General features: G+C 39.5%; 2 protein-coding genes across 2 annotated transcripts; one reads left to right on the forward strand and one right to left on the reverse strand.

The window, feature by feature from the left end:
- The first annotated feature begins 4,778 nt into the window (after positions 1–4,778).
- Chd64 (transgelin calponin-3) lies at positions 4,779–18,439 on the forward strand. Its single transcript, XM_014363902.2, has 4 exons — positions 4,779–5,124; positions 17,197–17,333; positions 17,426–17,630; positions 17,871–18,439. Exons 1-4 carry the CDS (start codon positions 5,071–5,073, stop codon positions 18,039–18,041), a joined length of 567 nt encoding a protein of 188 aa, XP_014219388.2. The 5' UTR covers positions 4,779–5,070; the 3' UTR covers positions 18,042–18,439.
- A 387-nt stretch (positions 18,440–18,826) lies between these two features.
- mRpS6 (mitochondrial ribosomal protein S6) lies at positions 18,827–20,019 on the reverse strand. The gene is made up of 5 exons (XM_089588674.1): positions 19,882–20,019; positions 19,676–19,780; positions 19,442–19,581; positions 19,200–19,364; positions 18,827–19,122 (listed from the first exon to the last, which is right to left on the reverse strand). Exons 2-5 carry the CDS (start codon positions 19,718–19,720, stop codon positions 19,014–19,016), a joined length of 459 nt encoding a protein of 152 aa, XP_089444800.1. The 5' UTR covers positions 19,721–19,780; positions 19,882–20,019; the 3' UTR covers positions 18,827–19,013.
- Between the last annotated feature and the right edge of the window lie 229 nt (positions 20,020–20,248).

A 20,248-nucleotide genomic window follows, 5' to 3' on the forward strand; every position in this document is an offset into this window, starting at 1 on the left:
AAAAAAAATTACAGCTACAGCAGATGTTGGTGATAACAAAGATAGTGTACTTTTTTAATCTACATCTGTGCTTTGATACACATATTTGGAAAATGCATGTTGCAACATTAATTCTTTTATTAACGGTTACAACATTACAAAATATACTCGACCATGCTTGTATATACTTATCGCGCGCGTTTCTCTCGACCATTAGATGTGTATACATACAGATTTTAATAAAAGTACTTTTCAACTAATTATTATTATTTTTTTTTTAATTTCTCGTAAGTACAGTAACAGATAACACAATGCACCATATTTTCGTTATCTACTCTTTTTGTCGCGATGATGTTATGCTTTTCTTGGACTGCACATGGGTGTAGAAAGTACACGGTGTAGCAACTAGGGTACAGTGCACTCTCTTGTAAGACGAACGATATTTTTAATACCCACCATTATCTCACGTGTCAGTTGCATATTAAATTTTTTTTTTTTTTTAAACACGATAATTAGTAGATTTTCTCGCCAAGTACTGTGTATAGGTATATCCATAAAATTTATGGTTGTAGCGAAAAATCATTACTTTTATCCAACTAACCGATTTTTTTTCTGTACCAACGTCAATGATGGTTGATAATAATAAAAAAAAAAAAAAAAATTTTCCTCTTGAAGGTCGAACGCGTTTTTTTTAAAGCCATATGTACTCGCTGTCGCGTACGTAGAGAAAATGGAAAAGAGAGAGAGAGAGTTTCTTCGCGTTCCCAATGAGGTCTTGACTCAGCACAGGAGCAATTATATGCCTCGACGAGGGCCCCAAACGAGAATGTAATATGTATAAAGAACGTGTAATTTTAATAAACGTTTCGCGTATTATGTAGAAGTCACGTACATATATACCTACACTCGTTTGCACACACGCGATGACAATGACGATTTCATGTTGTAATATTGTTCCTTCGACTGGTGCTCCTGTGCATACATTATGTTGTGTAAAAAAGTGTCGCGTTGCACTATGCTATATGATATATTATACGAAGATCTGAAATGTTGAAGAAAAGGAAAAGGAAATGACCTGCAGCAAAATCGTTTTTAGAGCTTGGAAAATTGTATTCCCAACGAGTACATTCACTGAAAACGAAAAATATTGTATAAAACACCGATTCGCAATGCGGCGAGTGTATAAAATATGCGACGTATGCGTTTTACGAGCGACCGGTTAAGTACCGAGTCGATCGGCAAATTGACGGTTAAAAATGAAGAAAAATCGCGTGCGCATATGCGTGAAAGCCTCGTTCGATTTCTCGTTTATGACAAAGCCATCGAGAAACACACAGCCGCATCGAGTCTCTGGAGCGCGATCGGTGATTCGCGAAGGCCAGCTTTTCGCTCGCTTCGTGAATCAGAAAAATCGGTTGGCCGCAAAAACACACACACGCGTGTCATGTACGTTAGCAAAGGCAATGACCGAAGGACACGCATGTACATACATACCGGGCGAATTTTCGTGTCCGACTTGAAAAATGACGTCGACCTAGTTTTTGCGCCCAACTTTTTTTTTTTCCTCTCCTTACCACGTGGCGCCTCTTACGGGGCAAGTGCAGCGCGGTTCTTCCCCATACGGCGACGCTTTTTCACGGCGCGTGAAAGGCATCACGACTTTGGCGCCCGACCTTTTTTGTCTCGCTATACAAGTATAAATAAGTATGTACTTTGCCATCGCGCGAAAGCCAATTTAAACTTTTGTGACGCATCGGGACGATTGGCTCTCCTTTCATTACCGATATGGTTCCAGATTAAAAACAAAAAAATTTAGAGTGAGGACGCCCCTTCGTTATTTCACACGAACTGTTAACTCGTGTCGTTTTGCACGATGTGCGTGTGCGTGTGGAGGTACAAGTCATTTAGACTCGCGATGAAAAACATCTGGAAAAGTAAAATTTGAGCATTTGACAAATTGTATGCGGGGTTTTGACGCGCAAACGGGAAAAGATCCTACGCTCTCGGCTCGAGTAACGGTGAACAAATTATAATACCCCTGATGCCTGTACAACACGCAAACGGTTGTTGGGATGGATGGCGGGGGCTGGTTAAGACGAACATTGTACGCAAACAAATAAAATTATCCTGATATGTACTGATAGTATATCGCGCGAAACATTGGCCATATACATTATATATATATATACACACGCGGCAGGTATTATTTAGTTTTCGCAATCGAGCCTCGTACCGTACAAACATATATGTATAAAGTACACGCGCGTCTCTCGCTCATCCGAAATTAAATCCCCGACTTGATTAATACACAAGCAATCATCATTATATGTGTACCCACTTTAACCAACGCCTCTTTCCACAGGCATGTTAAAATAATAATAATTTAAACAACTCGTAGATATAACGCGCGAAGAAAAAGCGACGAATGATAATAAACTTGAAATTCAAATTTGGACAGTACAGGTCGCAAATGCATTTAATATGCCGGGCGATAGTAATCCGTATGCATTTATGTATTTCATGCACAAAGTGAATGCTTACACGTATATAGAGTCTAGATTCAAGAAAAGATTCGCAACTCGAGTAATGTGTGTTGGAGAGGCGGCGGAGGAGGAGGATCGGATATACCTATACAATGCAGAGGCAACCTTTCGTTACGAGCGAAAGGATATATGGTATGTATATACATTGTACGGATATCCACTCCATAAGCGCGCTTCGCTGGTCTTACGGGTATACATATGTGCACAGGTACATATACGTATGCAATTGCGATGTGGTCCTGTTATCGGACTGAAATTCCTCGCGTTGCCCGAGCGTGACGCTGTTGTTTTCTCAGCCCTGCCGTCCCCTGGTTGTGCTACATCGGTCCCGTTCCCTCTGCCGCGCGGCAGATCTTGGAGTTTTACATTTGTAACGCAGCGATACCGATTTTTTTTTCTTTCTTTCTTTCTTTCTTTCTTCACCAAGCTGAATTTCCTATTTTTGCAAAATAAAAAAATGTAGCTTTGGGAGAATATTGTATCGGGGTACTTATCCAGCGGGAAATCGTTAACGTGTCCATTAACGGATACACCAAAGTAGGTATACTCGTGGCTTGTTATCGGTTTTTATTTTTACTCGGTGAAACGTTTTTACGAAATCCTATGCCCATACACTCGTACTGACCTCAATGCGATAATCTAACTTTTTTGGTAATATTCTACTGAACTTTGACGACACGTACGGTGGGTATCTAGTGTTACACGCATTATACCGATGTCCTTATGCGCGCGTAATTAGTGTACGCGGTATTGCGTTGTTGCTTGTGCGGCTATATACCCTAAAAGTTGGTGAAACTTGCCAAACGCCAAAGGACAAGTTTTGTTTTCCCAAACTTTTACCGATACCTCGTAAAATATATAGATAAATTTCGAAAAATTTTGAGTGTAAGTCGTTCCTGTATGACTCCAGTCGTGCTGAAAGAGATGATTAACACGAAATAACGAGGGAGAGGGAGAGATACATACGCACGGCTATTGTGTCACCTATAACATATTAGACGTTAAATTTCAAAACGCTGAATGTACTTGCGTACCTACAATAGTGATTGAGTTTTTACAAAAACAAGCGTGACCTCAACGAGTTTGGAAGAACACCGTAGGCCTGCGTTAATTATGTACCGATCAGGAATACATGCCACTACATATTTATATTATAATGTATGTGCGCCCGCGCTCGCCTCTCGTTAAACCATAAGAAAATGCACTCAACAATTGTTTATAAAGACATGCACATTTATAATGATCGTGTATATAATATATACATATATCTACACTTTCGTTTAAGCAATAACGATCGATCCTAAATTAGATCCAACTGAAATCATGCAGCCACCTACAGCCATATTAATTTATCGCCATACCGATCGTTTTCTCGATTCTATTGTTATTTCGCTCGCAACAACCAAGTTACAGCCGGACAGCAAATACTTGTTTTTGCACCGCCGTCTCGAGTATATATACAGTACACGGTTAATCGACACGTGTAAAGGGGCCCAAAATGAGCCTGACGTCATCCACCCGCGACTATCAAAATCCAACTTTAGTCATACACATAATATATACGCATACATATAATTGTATCTATACACAAATGGGTTGCTTTTAATTTGAAATAGCATCGCGTGAGTCCGCATTACACCAATCGATGATCAAACCATGTATTGTTATTACCAAGAAGTCTTATCGAGAACCGAATGACAAACATCGGTGGAATTTTTTTTTTTTCCCCCAACACACGTGCGTAATCGCAAAAAGTCACATGCCCGTGTAGATAAGCGCGCACGACAATGACGAGCAATCAACGATGTCTTTACGCCTAAAGAGAAAAAAATAAGATGCGTGGAGGACCTAAGTAGATATTATGTACAATATGCACGAAAATGTGTCTCAAAGGCCATCATCGGAATGAGCTGCAAGTACATAATATATGAAGTGTGCGGGGCCATTGGAGCCCGGCAAGACTCTGAGTGTCTTTTTGCGTGAATAATTTTTCCCAACCGTCCTATACGTATTCTTGTAGGCATTGGTAAAATTCCCTTTTCGTGGCCGATGAAGCAATATATTATACGCCTATAATAATATAGTAGCGTATCAGCCTCGGAGAAAGAAAGAGGGACTCCAATGTGCTCTGGAGAAGGATAGGAGAAAAAGAAGAGAAGAGGAGGAAGAAAAAGCCGAGGGGCGCTCGGGAGTATACGGCACATGTATATATATATACATAATTACTCGTACAGCCTGGCCGTCCTGCTGGAGCGAACGGCACGTAATAGTCGAACCGCGATCGTCCGACTGTTAACTTCGCCCGCGACCCTCTCTCCGATTGCACTTGTACTTTTGTTTTCGTTACATCGTACATAGTACTTGCAAGTTTATAGTTTCATCTGTATATTTATATACTTGTAGCTCGATCGTGCGGAAATCGGTACGTTCTCGATAAGCTCTCGCTTGAGTTTGGTGTTTCGTTATACCTCCTCGCCAAGGTACACATTTTTGTATATTGTTGGGTTTGTTTTTTTTTTGTGGAAAGAAAAACTTAAAAAATAGTACGATGGCCAACAACCGAGCAACCAAGTCTGGATTCGCCGCCGAAGCTCAGCGCAAAGTAAGTTTTCGACCTTTTCACCTCACTTTTTTTTCTTTTCTTACCGATCTGGTGCCCTTTTTTTTTTTTTTTAAAGACCACTTTTGCTCAAAACGAATTTACGTCTCGGTTAGGGGGATCGGTCTTTCGTTGGGACCGGTAATTAGTTCGGTTCAAGCTGGAAGCGATTTTTCCCTGAAAATCTTCTCACGCAACGCGCTTTTTTTTCGCAATACACAATACTTTTACACACGAGCTAAACACCCAACGTATAACGTATAAATCGAAATCGTGGCACAGAGATACGCTTATACGTTATTATATCTTTACTTTTCATTTCCACTTGGCATTAGAACCCACTTTGCGCTTCCTTATCTTATCTTATCCACTCGGAGCACCTTGCCCCGCCTCCCACACACACGTACATACATAAGTATATATATACACGACGGTGATCTGTGCAAAATGCTCTATGAATATTTTCAACGTGTGTATCCTCGGTGTTTATCAAGCTCGGACGCCACGTAGGTATATAATATATCAGATAAGTTATTCGGGCCGCGGTGTGGGCGCATCGAAGATTATGCCCTGCAACTTATTCGGTCGGCAGCGTATTAATCTCTCCTATATCATATAATATAATACACATCGCCTCGTGTATGTATATATATTATACCGGCCACGCCATCACCGCAACGGCGACAACTCTTTGACCCACTTTGGGCCCACGTATACCCCATATACTATACGTATATATGTAAAAAAACCGGGTGGAACATTTTTCGGCCCCCCCGAAACGATACAACGGACACTCTCGTTTCGCTGATTTGTGCTTTTCCAGTTGATCTTCCGTACACGCGAATACGCTATACTTATTGCACAAACATCGCCTTAGACGACAGGTAAACGATAATTGAAAGTACAACGACGCTGTCCGCGTGAATAATCTATTCGTACAAAAGAGGCTCCCGAGTGTTTATTGAAATCATAAATACCGATATAAGAACATGTACATATATATATATATGTGTATACATTACAAGCAAGTGGGCACAGCTTTAATCGTCGAACCATCGTCTTCGTCGTCCGAGACTAAATAACCTTGCGTATTGACAACACCTTTATGATTTGTACCCAGTAGTACCCACCTGTTGGGCTCATTGTTGATTTTTATGATATTACTTATCGTCGAATAATTTTGCCAAACGACCAATTAAATACACAATTTGATGAAGAAAGTAATGACAACAACAACAACAACAACGGTACAATCGTTTATTCAGTCAGGACTGTATAAAATATATGATGATTTTTGAAAGAGAAAGAAAAAATATTTTAAGGGACAGCCGTGTACGTGTCGTATATTGTTCTTGCATTGTTGGCGCATTGACTCACACACTCCGTCTTAGTGGAAAAAAAAAGAATAATCATGATGATTCAAGATTATATACCAGTGCATGCTATGTAATAACAGTTAATTGCAAATCCGAGAGATGATCGTTTCGATCTATGTATTATAGGTATGGATGCACAATATTGTGAAAAGACGTTTTACATATGGAGTATCCGATGGTAAAATTAATGTGCCGCGTGGGCGATTAAAAAGTTTAATGCTCGTAACGATTGAGCGCAAAAGTGCTGGAAAAAAGTGTTTACGAATCACGCGAGCTTATTTTTCACGAGGGCAAACGAAAATGAAGAAAAAAAAAAAAAAAAGCTATTCTCACGGCTATTGAGCTAATTAAGCGCTGTCGCGGCGCAGCAGCGAATAATCCGGCGGGACGGGGGGAAACGACGTGTCATATTTCATCCGCGATGATAACACAACAACAAAAAAAGACGGTTTATCTATTTTTTTTTTTTGTTTTTTACCATTGATTGTTTTAATGTCACACACGATTTCAAAACACGGAACATATGGGTACAAGTCCCCGCACAAAACCGGCCCCGCGCGCGAGCAACAGCTGCTTCCTTCGACGTACCTATGTATATGTAATATATAACATATATAGAGCACGGCGCACATGCCGTTTCGGGATCCTCGAAAATTCGCGTACGTGTGTGTTAAGGTATTGTACGCACCTAAAGGAACAAAATATGTGAACGAAAGGAAAAAATGAAGGAGAAGCATCAGGCAAAGGAGCGGGGGAATATCACGCATCATCACACGCAGGGAGAGAAAAAATAAAAAGAAGCATTACTTATCCTAGTCCAATAAGCTGTACAGGGAGGAGGGACAGAAATTTATATATATATATCATATACACAATGTACGAAAAGCCGACGGCCCTGGTACACTTTTTTCGCGCCGACCGTCTCCTGCGAGTGTGGTATATATATACAGGTCCACATCCACTCAATGGTCCCCAGCTGTATAGTGTTGATATTCCCCTGATATGGCACACGTATATATATATACGGGTATGGCGGTATATATACGTATAATGATATTAAAGGTCGCGCGCGCGCGTGCATCACATAAATGGCTGTATAAACTCCGTGCATGTGTACCTTTATCCAGCAGGCATTGCGTCACCGCGTGCATTTTTTTTTTTTTTTTTTTTTTTTTTCGTTCTCCATGCATGCACTGCTTTGAAATGAGCCGATGAGTCGTGTATGTGCACCGCGGCGCGGGCTATTATTAGCTCGCCAAAGTCGTTTTTCTTACCATTTGCGCGAACGCGAAATTCAACGTCTCGTATCGGCAAACACTGTGCGCGATGTATTATATACGTCAAAGCTCTATTATATCTGATGATGTACAAAAACGAAATTCATCTTTGACAATAGCCAATTGATTCCAACGAGGTCTCGACCGTTTTTTTTGAGGTAAGAAAAGAAGAAGAAAAAGCTCGTTTTCCGCAATTACGTACCGCCCCTCTTTTGTTTATATATACGTGTACGCTCGCGGATTGTGCAGCACCGGCCGTGGCGTGTACATAATGGAGAGGGCCCGAGAAATCGGTAGATTAGCTTACCGGTCACCCATTACCGGCAGCCCGTGGGGAGATTCGACCGTCGACCGGTTAATGAAAGTCGATCGCGCATTCCGAAGCTGCTTTGTTTATCGCTTCGGCTCCCCCTTTCTCTCTCTCTCAGCTCATACTTACTCTGGTTTTACGCGCACCTTTGCCTGTACCCATACATGTGCTGTAGAATTTTTCCCTCAATGCTACATTCGCCTCCTGATCGGAGGCTTTTTTTTTATTGTTTCGAGGTAAAAATAAAAAATGGCCCTTGTTTCAAACAACGAACCATTGTACCTACTTGGTAATTTATTTGCCCGCGAGAGCTCAATCACGCCTGACATGGCGAGGGTTTTGCTTTTCCGAATGTGTACGCGGCGAGTTTCAAAGGATTCGGAACCGACGATGTATAATAATAATAACAACAACAAAATGATTGAAACGTGGCGCTGACTCGCGTAAATTGTAACGCCACGAGCGTCGGGTGTCTTGGGGCCGTTTGGTGCTCGTATAAATTAAACGAGACGCGGTCCTCTCGCACGAATTTATGTATAGGTATATGTATATAACATTATAATATGTACTCAAGTTGCAAAGTAGACGCGATTCACTGGCGAATTTTTCAACAAGTTCTTGTCGTGTGTGTATATATTACATACCCGCACGTGCGAGGTTTATCTCGAATGATTAACGCCGAAAGTATTGCGAGATAACACCGCGCGACTCTCACTACATCTACAAAATACATACACATGCACTTGTACTTCTTTCACGTGATTTCTTTTTTTTTTTTTTTTTTTTTTTTTTGCACTTTGAAAAATCCGAAGAGTGTACGTGATCCTTTACATTAAAGGTTTTCAAGCGCGCATCATATTCGAGGTGTCATATGTATATAGCTTGAAGCGCTCGTCAAACAATCGACCCGAAACAAATGATGGCTCGCTCAACGTTTCAAATAAACAACTCCAAGAGCCACCACTTCAATCCCAACCACACGTATCTTTGATCGCGAGAAATACACAAGTATAGTTGTAGATGGATAGAAAATGTACGTGATGTGCTCATAAACAGGGTAAATATGAAATACTTTTTTTTAGTAGTAGATACACGTAACCCACACACGCATATTTGTATATATACATTTGACTCATCTACCAGACGAGCCGCGCCCGCGTTTGGCTCGTTAAGAGTCTTGAAGTGCTCCCTGCAAGATACCGATCTTCTTGGCCCTTCTCCTGCCAGATTCCATAAGATGTGTGTTGGAGTGAAAAAATATATTACCATCAAAACGTTCAAAGTCTCCAAAAAACTTTACGTATCGGTACAATATATATATATCATCTAGTAGTGCCGTCTTGGATCGGTATTCAATCACTTCCTTCACAATAGAGTATACAGTCTGTTGTTATGTGCCTCCCATGAAACGAACAATAGGATTACTCAATGACTGCCACGGTAGCGCATCTTTTAAGCATGACACGTGCCTCATTGAAAATATAAAATACTCGCTCATCGTGAATCAAAGTGTGTGCTTTCAAGCTTTCAACGAGATTGCGAACAAAAGATTTTTCTTTCCACGTTGTGAGAGACCGAAAGAAGCAAATTTTTTTTTGTTCACAGGTGTAATCATAATATATTATATTATACGATGTGAATGTCCGATCATTCGTATATGAAAACGCGCGTCCGAAGAACCTTAATTGATCAAATCGAACACCTATACAGAAAAAAAGAAGAAAAAAAAATGTTTGTGGGTCAATGCGATCTTCCCATTACGCATCGGCGAGTAAGTACTCTGTTGGGTATCGGTACTGGTTGTTTTTTCCTCCTCCTCCTCCTCCAATTGGAAATCGAATCGCGAACGAGACCGACTACGACGACGACGGCACTTTTTCTCCGCACTCGAGACGCGGGAATACTTTTAACTGACAGCGATTATATCCCCCCCCCCTTCTATCTATTAAACACTTTGGTGACGAATCCACAAGAGATAAGGCGCGCGTTGCACTTATCAGTCAAACAGGTACATGCATATCGTTCGAAATTCTTTTCATCATCCTTAACTACAACACATTTTTTAATCGACGGATAGTAGCTTTTTGTCGGTTAACGACATCTGCTTGATTTCAAAATTAAAGCTCCTCCTCGATTATCGTTCCTCCCACAAAATCAATTGTGATAACTTTTACACGAAAATCTGATAAGACGACCCAAATGTTGATGATATTTTCCGAGCGATCGAAATCGAGGACGCCGATGTGGAAGGGAAAAAGAAGCACCGAGAGCTCGCATCCCTCGATCTACATACGAATAAATCGTCGCACTTACGGCTTATTCAGAAAAGATATGACGATCGGGGCAGTTGTGCCATAACAAACGCGCTCGTTCACGAGAACAAGCTATGGAGTAATTGTGTGTATAGCGTAGGTATAACCCAAAACGGAATTAACGATCGGCGCTTACGTCAGAGGGAGACCGGTAAATAGTAGCGTTTGGTGAAAACATAAGAGAGAACGTGTACCTACGTTGGTGTGCGTCCCAGGGAACCATAGGCTCTGACTCATCTTCTTTTTCTTTTACAACATAAATCTCTCATTTGACTATAAGCCCCACCTTGCAAGCCTCGTGGCTACTGGAAACTATTTCTTCATCTCGCTTTACTTTTATTGTTTATTTTTTACATACGATCGGATTTTCTTGCGTTTTATTCAACATTTGTCTGGGATGGACGAGGAAAGTAACACTATAGGTGCTCATTGGCGTGGCAAACACTTTTTTCTACGATAACCGCACTTGGGTTGCAAAGAAAGCCACAAAGAGAGATTAAGTGTCCTGCAGCCTTTTATTGTTTTTTTTTAATTTCAATCATTGACTCTTTCCATCGCATGCGCGTATCAAATTGTGCACACTAAAAAAATAAAAACTAGCTTTTCTTTATTCGGTAAACACTTGAAAAAAAAAAAAAAAAGAGGAAACAACTTCTTTCCTGATGGTTTCTTCTGATGTAGGTACCCCTTGAGCCTCGTACTGTTTGTTTTGTCGTGTTTCTTTCTTACCAAAAGCCGAATGTGTATATACATATATATACACAGAGAACCGGCCAGGTGCCATACTTCCTTGAAACAGCCGTATCCTACAAATAATGGCATATATACAATACGCACACCAAACTTACTTTCAGCCACGGGGTCGTATACTTATTATAGTACTAGGAAAATCTCAAGTATCGGCATTAAAGGCATAAATTTTCTGGAGACTCGCGTGGCAAGTATACGTATATACGTAATTGTACGCGCAGTAAAATCGTCACCGCAAATAAGAGGCGCTGAGACCAATTGAATAAAACAATTCGCTTTTCGGGAGGAAAAAGAGCATAAACTCGGAATCCTCTCGCGAGTCGGGAAAAGTTTCTCTCCCGAGCACCTATGCGTATTAAGTTACCCACTATATTATATATATATATATATATATATATATATATATATATATATATATATATATATATATATTCACTCTCACTTGTCGCGTGTAGTATGTATATATTACCTACATACACAGTGACAAAACAATGTTGGGCCCGAAAACCGGCTTGGGATATTCCCGACACGTATATATACACTCAACGACGACACGACGCATCTTCAAGGCTCGTTTCTCGCTTTCTCTCCCCCACGAAAACGAAGCCTGCACCGCCATCACCGCATCACCTGTACATAATATTATTATCTCCCGCGGCCAGAAAACGAGTCATCTGCTCGGCCTTGGAGGAATTATGAAAAAAAAAATTTTTTTTATTTTTTATTTCACACACGCGTATCTTACATCATAATATATGGCGTACATTGTCTTGACTGTGTGCACAAGGCTTATTATTATGATACACTGGCAGAAAGAATATAATATTGTATACATCATACCTTTTGCAAAACAGATTTATATTTTGTCCACCAGTACTAACCGATTGAATTATAATTTTTTTCCTTCGGATGAAAAAAAAAAAAAAACATGATTAATATACTGTACTGTAAGTTGAAGGCAAAAGGTATTGTTTTACCTATACCAAAGAATCATATGAAATTAACAAAAAAAAAAAAAAAAAAAAAAAAATTAGACGATGAGCGCATCTCAATCGACCCTGCCTGTCAATTATATACGCGTAAATCTCTCGTTGCATTACCGTGGGATGGTGTATAATTTGATACAAAGCGTCGTGGCTCCCCTGCTTCGCTTGCGAAATTAAATCCACTGCTTGTACCTACACTCTGAGTAAAAAAAAAAAAAAAAAAAAAGATATATATCCCGTGGGGGAAAAATCGTATCGTGTATCATCCCTTTCGGAGCGTTCGTCATCCGTCGTCGATCCGGTCAATTAAAGTAAAAATTCCGAGCCAGTGCAAAAAAGTAAGCGTCGATTTATCTGCCGCGAGAGGGTAAAAATAAAAAAAAAATAAAAAATGAAGAAAAAAAACAAGGCCAGCGCCACGCAGCGTCTCTCTCTCTGGCACATCTCAATCTGTCGGATGGAGGCTCATTCGGGCACATGTACACATCACCTCGTGGTGCACATGATCGAAGGGAACGAGAGAGAAAAAGCGGATGGATATAAGTATATACGCACTTGCAAGTGAACCGCCTTCTTATATTATGTATATATTTATAAAAGCGAGAGAGAGAGAGAGACTCCTTTCGCGCTCTTTTAAGGATCGGCTTGCAGCAGCGCATACGTTATATTATATACCCAATAAGGCCACGGCCTTCGCCGAGTTCACGCGTCTTTTACGCACAATTTGCGGTGCTTTAAAAGCATCATTGGCCGGCGGTCTGTCTCGTTGCGCAAGAAGAAAGAGAGAAACATACATGTACGGGACCTTGGGGACGCGCTATCCTCTTTTAGGAATTGCGAAACGCGCCTTTTTCGGCGCATGAAAAATCTCGACGCCTTTTTTGGGCCCTTTTTTTTTTCTTTTTGCTGGGGGAGCGTAAATAAAGGCGCACACGCAGCGAATTGGGCAATTGGGTCCGAGCAAAGTAGGGACACATATCGTTATAGATCGTTAGCGGGGACGACTTGGTTCCGACGCATAATTGCCGCCTCGCGCAAACAGCTAAAGCTAAAAGTGACGTAACTAGTGTGGCATCCGTATAGGGATCGGGTGTCGATATGTTGGACGAAAGAGAAGAGCGCGACGATCCTTTGGGGGGGAAATTGCGTGTATGCCCAAAAAAAGGATCGTTCTGACCCGTACAAGAGGTGCGGCTGGGTGTATATACGCCGTTGCTATAACGCTGCATCAGCTGCGGTAAACGTGGTATAGGTTTCTTTTTTTTTCAAATCGAATCACGATCGGCGACTTTTTTTTTTCAATCGTGCAAGTACAAGGAGAGAAAGGGGGTCCGCGCGTTGATTCAACCGTACGATAAACACGTTCGCGTAGGCGTCAGAGAATATCAATATAACTTTTCGAGTGCTTTTCGCCTCCACAGTGACTCGAGAGTATACGGTGTAACATATATTTAAATAACTGCTACCAAGAGTTATTCCTTTGTTTTTTTTAAATATATGATGATACTAAAAAATCACGTTTCGGGCACATAAGTATACATACCTAATGACTCCTCGATTGGTTGTGTCAGGTATATTTATACGTGCAAAGGCTGAGCTGTTGACTCATGGTATTTTTTCGATTTTCGTGATGAATGTTTTATGAATCAATCACGAAATAATACAAAATTATCATTTTCAAGACGAAAGCAGCAAAAAAAGGCACATTCATACACATACGTGGAAAAAAAAAAAAAAAAAAGAAAAAAAAAATAATTTAAGTAACATTCCCAAGCGCAATGAACAGCGTGACATCATCGTCGCGTCATCGTTTTTAGTAAATTAATGCGCGCTCGTGCGAGTGATGATGTCATGATGCGAACATACACGCTACATAGCCAATATTCAACGGTTTCCGGTGTAAATCTATGTATCCTCATGAAAATAAACAAAACGCCCATGTATAGCCAAAGGATTGACAAAATTGTCATCATCTCTTCGTCTTTTATCCAGCACCCGACACGATTTCTCGGGAACATCGTTTGTTGATCGGTTGAAAATCGGCTACCCCTTGCACTATCACGTTTACCATGTAAACAATTTATTCTAAACAGAGTGAGCGCCTAATGTAGCCCACGTGTCTTTTTGTCATATCGGTAAGGGCACCTGGTGATATATAATAGTCGAGGTCACGCGTCGCGTTGAGCTCGTTAAAATTAAGAAAAAATTCCCGAATTCCGTCGTATACTCTCTGGTGTTGATGAGCTCTGATGGGTACAACGATACACTTTCATAAAACAACGTCTTTCACTCGGTGCTAACGATCAACTCCCCCCTCCCTTTCAGCCCCGAAAATAAATGAAAAAAACATAGCTGTACGGGTATGTACGCATGACGATGACAGCCAATCAACCCAGATCGGTTGAAACCAATAATAGATCGATTAACCGCGTCTTTTTTATCCTCGAGGAGTCGAATATTTTTTATTTTTGCGAGTTTGAAAAAAAGAAGAAAAAAGGCGGTGTGCAGCGATACATCCGAGCTTTCGTACATTTACGTGTTAACGCAGCAAAGTACGTACATGTATAATTTATGGGTTTTATTGTATGTATAACATGACACCGGCAACAGTAACGCGACTGTGGGAGCTTTTCGTTTTTAATTGCGCTGTACGGATGTGCATTCAGTTTCCCCTACCCCCCCCCTTCTCTTTCTATTAAAGTACTTTATTGCTTTGCGAAACAGTCGCGCAGTGCGTGCGTTCTTTTTGCCGATTTATCGATGGATTTATCGTGCACAGTTAACAGCCACGCATATAATACGTATAGATATCGGTACACAAGGACTTTGAAGCAAAAATTGATAAAAAAAATAAGCGTCTCGAGCGCAGATAAGCCGCTTCGCTTAGCTAACGCCTAAAAATACCCGCGACGCTTGTCGAGATGTAGACGAGCGCGAACAAAAAAAAAAAGAAAAACTCTCCGCGCACAAGTGATTTGTACGCGTATAACTATGTACTTATACTATTGTGCGTGTGTATACGCTTATTACGCGTACGTATACAATGGAATGAAAACGAGACGTGAAACTACTGTAGCATATAATTGCATATGCTTATACGTGAGTCTCTGCATAATTTATCATTGACGGCGGTACAGTTGAGCTTCTCTTTCTCTCTCTCTCTCTCTCTTGTGACGTTAATGAATAATTGCACGTATATACGTAACTTAGCTAAATGTTTTCGTCTTCGACTACGATTTCTATATTCACCGCACAGTGGGGCTTTCCCCCCCATGTGCAGAGTTATTTTCGTTTACGCTTCGTTATCGGATAATAATTAGTCGCGTGGATTATTTATTTCTTTCAACAGTATACATGTATACCACATCATCGATTCCTAAACTCGTTTCGTTATTGTTTCACTGTAATGTTATTATGTATATAGTCCCTTATTGTCTTTGCCACTTTCAAAATTATATAAATCGCCGGGCGATACCATCGATATTATTTTTTTTTCCTCTCTTATTTTTCTCGTCCCCGATGACACAATAAACATTGAAAAGCTCAAGTACATACCGTTAAATGCACGAACGGACAAAACTCGCCACGAAAATCAGCGGAACGTGCATATAAGTATTATAGTTATGTGTACGCTTTCAGTTATTGTTACGTTTGTAAAAGTATATGCGGAGTTTTATCGCCATCCTCTCGTAACTTCCTTTTGTGTCGCTCTATACCCTTCCCCGCCGTCATAATCATAGAACAGCCGATTAACATATACCCTGACGGAAACCGGTATACGTATACATCATGCGGAGAGAAAGAGAGCGACAAAAGTACCTCCCTAATTTTTTGCCCATCTGACTTTTTCAAAATCTCGAGCTTTCCCTTCGTACAGCTCGGAAACTTTTTTCTTTTTCTTTTTCTTTTTTTTTTTTTTTTCTACAGTCTAGCTTGCGGCTTCACACCTCGGTCTACCTCCTCCGTACGAGCATATTGTCTTGTACCGCCAACAGAGCGGATATATATTTACATTATGTGGTCGGACGCGGAAGTGCGACTCTCGATCGCGTCGTGGAAGCTGAATCACCTTTTTTTTTTTCTCCTTATACTGCAGCGGGAAAAAATAATATCCCGCGTTTACCCTACATGTGTGTGTAAATTTTACAATAAAAAAAAAAAAAAAAAATTCACCGAGTAACGCATTTGAAACGATCGGCTGAGATAACATTTATTTGCACTGTACGCGTGGACGATTAGGAGGATGTTTGTTGCGAAAGAAAAAATTAAACGTTATTTTCAGCGAGAACAGAAAAGTATATCATCCCAAAGGCCACGATTGTACATGTAGGCTTGTTTTCCCTGTCTGATATCGCGAGATTATTATTATTACTTGGAGCATATATACAACATATTATATATATATATGGTAAAAGGTCACTTCGATTTTTGTCTCGGGCGTTTTACGTCTTCCGCGTAAATTTGCGTATCTTCGATACATTATCGCGGATTATGTTGTAAATAACGTTTTCAATGTAAAACATATTATATACATGTACGATGTGTTCGATCGGCAACCATTTGTCGGATATTGTAAAATATCATAATCGATAAAAGCCGAACTCGATGGGTGTATGTTTTTATCGCGTCGCACTGGCGATCGTACATTTAAATTTATACATCATATTATTTTTACAAGAGTGCTTATCTTTCTTACATCGAGTTGTGTCCCTATTGTATTGACCACACGCCTTTTTCAACAAAATCCACGATCAAGAACAATTGGTCTTTCATGATCTTATCCCTCAAACCGATACATTTATCGAAAGCTATTTTTTTATTTATTTTTTTTTTAATTGTAATAAAAAGCTTCCAAGTGATTAGTCCATCCATGTATTATCAACCTATTGTAGAACACGTATCGTGTACTCATACAGATTATGTTACAAAAATCGGCAATAATTTTCTCGTAGCATTTCCAAACACCAATGACACGCGATGATAATAAGTACTTACCTTATCTACGTTATACAACTATACTTGTGTAACCTTATACATAAAGGATTATTGTCGTTTTTGTTGCAGATCAACAGCAAATACAACGTAGAGCTGGCGCGAGAATGCTTGGAATGGATAAAGACGATCACCGACGAAAACATCAACGTGAGCGGTGATATGGACAATTTTTTCAATGTCCTCGCGGACGGAACTCTTCTCTGCAAGTACGTATACACCCTTGTTATTCATATACTATATGTACAAACACGCTTGTATGAACATAAGAACAATGGATTTGACGAAATTTTTATTTCAGATTGTCGAACTGCATCAAACCGGACTCTGTAAAACGAATCAACGTTTCGGACCAAACTTTCAGGCGCATGGAAAACATCAATAATTTCTTGAGGGTGGCCAATGAATTGGGCGTACCTTCGCAGGAGACCTTCCAGTCCGTCGATCTCATGGAGAGGCAGAACCTCAATGCCGTCATCATATGCCTCCAGTCTCTTGGCCGCAAGGTTATTGTGGATTTTTTTTACCTATACTTCAATTGAATTGACTTACCGATCATGCACAAATGAGTAAATCCACGAAAAATACCTTTTTTTTTGTCACCGATTCCCAAGTGATTTTTCCCTCAAAGTACATGATATTGCGAGACGAATGAGCCCCATGTCGAGGGAGTGCTTAAAAAAAATTGTATTTAAAAATCGGGGACAAAAATGTAAATTGTAAATTGTATTATTTGTGCATTTCAGGCTAAAAACTACGGGAAACCGAGCATCGGACCCAAGGAGGCCGACAAAAACATCCGTAACTTCACGGAGGAGCAGCTCAAGGCCGGCCAGAGTATCATCAGCTTGCAATACGGCAGCAACAAGGGCGCGACCCAGAGCGGCATCAATATTGGCAACACTCGGCACATGTAGACCACAGGCGATGATTAGCGGGGCGAAATAAATAATATATAAGACACTTAAAGAAATCATACACATGCAGTTATACCTTTGCAATAACATACCGGGAGACAAAGGGGACCCCCGCGCCTCGTGTGTGTGTATATATATACATTTAGTATATTTTCCTCCGGTTGGAAAGTATACGTGAATATGGATACATACGTGTGATTTTACATGTTGAAAACATTTTTTTTTTTTTATACCTATGATCAGATAACAGAGGGATACGGTTGAGTGATGGGTGACATTCTGTAAAACCTTTACGTATCAGAGACGTTCACTTTTTTTCTAATTTCATTTCGCTTCTCAGAATGACTGCAAAGTTTTTGGAGAGTTATCGTCTTGGAAAATGGACTTTGATTAGGTTATACATATTTTTGGAGTTTTTTTCCTCTTTCAATTCAGTTTTTGAATTTCAATTTTTCTCAAATAATGTGTACAGCGACACAATCAGGGTAGCTCTTTTCTCATCTAGATTGCACGTAGATCGTTGCATGAAAAAAAAAAAAAAAAAAAAAAAATTCAACTATACCATACATATAAAATTTCAACGAAAATAGTTTTACGCAATACCAACACAATCATGTGAAAAATGAAAAAAATGAAAAAAATGATTAACTATGTTACTTTTAAGTAAGAGCATAAATATATTGATAATGTTATATTAAGTATTTTGTACAGATGAGTTTGGCAATATTAATTTGAAAAATATATATATTTATATACATTTACAATGAAACTTAAAAAATCATCGTTGAAGCATTTTATGTTATAATCAATAGCCATAATAAACGTGACAAAAAATAATTTACGGCCATGCGTTTTATTTCAGCTGTCTATCCATCCAAGTAACTTTTTTGCAAAATTTTGTTTCATGTTAATTTTACTATACTACAAATATATTTACAAAACATTATTTTAAAAATGACACACTGTCAAAACTTATCTTTGGAAAGGATAGTAATCTAATCCTGTGTTGAACTTGAACTTGTGTTTTTCTGTCTTTGCCTTTTGTTTAGCTCCAATTTCTAGCATTTTTTGTACATCAGGTCTATGAGAATAGCAGCAAATTAATTTTTGTTACCATAAAATAGAATATATGGTTAATCATAAGATTTTTTTTCTTACCTATACATTGGCGGCAATAATTCCTCATGAAGGGTACATTTCTTGACACTTTTTACATCTTCACTAGTGAATATCGTCACTTTAAGTATATCAACATCTCTATTGTATTCTTTACGTAGTGATTCTAGTTTTGCTGGTGGTGCAAAAAAATGAAAAATAAAGTAGCTAGAACAAAAATAATTTTTCAACTGATGAGAATACATTTTATCAGGAGCATTAGTTTACAAAAATACAAGGCTTACTGTGCTTCTCTGTGAGCTATTTGATTGTCCATCATCTTCCATGGTGTTGGCTGCTTACCCAAATTATCAATTTTCTTGATAAATCCCCCTGTTTGAAAAATTCCTTCTGCTGTTCTTTTCAAAACTTCTATCATTTGCGGCTGCAAATATTGAAAAACAAAAATAAGACGACTCAAATCTCAAGGTGCCTTAATATTTGGCTCAAAATTACTATCACCCATTTTTACCACGTACCTTTGCCATTGTTTTCAGCAGAAGCGGCATTTCGTAGACCGGCATGTTGACTGTCAAATTTTTAACAATCAACACTCAATAATGAATCAGGGTTTTTCAACAAACCTACGACAATTTATCTCATGAAAATAAACATGATTTGATGACTGACATAACCTTATAAGCACAAACTATAACCAAACACTCTTCTGTACTAATTCCCCTACCTATTTTAAAATTAATTCCGATTCCACGACACTACGCCGACGCGACGCACGTCACGTACGTGCAACAACCAACAACGAACAACCCCAAAAACGGCAAAATTTGGCAAAAACGTCGGAACCCCGGTCACGACATTTATTCATCTGATCTATCTATCTATTAATTGTAAACTAATGTGAATTGTAAATTAATTGTAAACTTGCCGCAAGTAGCATAAAAAATGTCAACTATTTATTGTCTATTCATAAGATTATTTGCGGCTGGTTTATAACTAATAAAATGACTTTACTGTAAATAGCAATAATTATTTGAATCAGCGCCATCTAGCGGTCTTTATTTTTTGGCCAAAAGTGGCTCCTAAAATTCTGA

Source organism: Copidosoma floridanum, unplaced genomic scaffold (genome assembly GCF_036245765.1).
Source record: "Copidosoma floridanum isolate Cflo_tuat_1 unplaced genomic scaffold, Cflo_Japanese_pri ptg000007l, whole genome shotgun sequence".
In the NCBI taxonomy this organism is placed as follows: domain Eukaryota; kingdom Metazoa; phylum Arthropoda; class Insecta; order Hymenoptera; family Encyrtidae; genus Copidosoma; species Copidosoma floridanum.

Coding starts and splice junctions, on each gene's coding strand:
- Chd64 (XM_014363902.2), top strand. CDS start 5,071: ATGGCCAACAACCGAGCAACCAAGTCTGGATTCGCCGCCGAAGCTCAG. Junction 17,334..17,425: donor GACGGAACTCTTCTCTGCAA/GTACGTATACAC, acceptor TTTTTATTTCAG/ATTGTCGAACTGCATCAAAC. Junction 17,631..17,870: donor TCCAGTCTCTTGGCCGCAAG/GTTATTGTGGAT, acceptor TGTGCATTTCAG/GCTAAAAACTACGGGAAACC.
- mRpS6 (XM_089588674.1), bottom strand. CDS start 19,720: ATGCCGGTCTACGAAATGCCGCTTCTGCTGAAAACAATGGCAAAG. Junction 19,365..19,441: donor ATAGCTCACAGAGAAGCACA/GTAAGCCTTGTA, acceptor TTTTTGTTCTAG/CTACTTTATTTTTCATTTTT. Junction 19,123..19,199: donor TTATTGCCGCCAATGTATAG/GTAAGAAAAAAA, acceptor CTATTCTCATAG/ACCTGATGTACAAAAAATGC.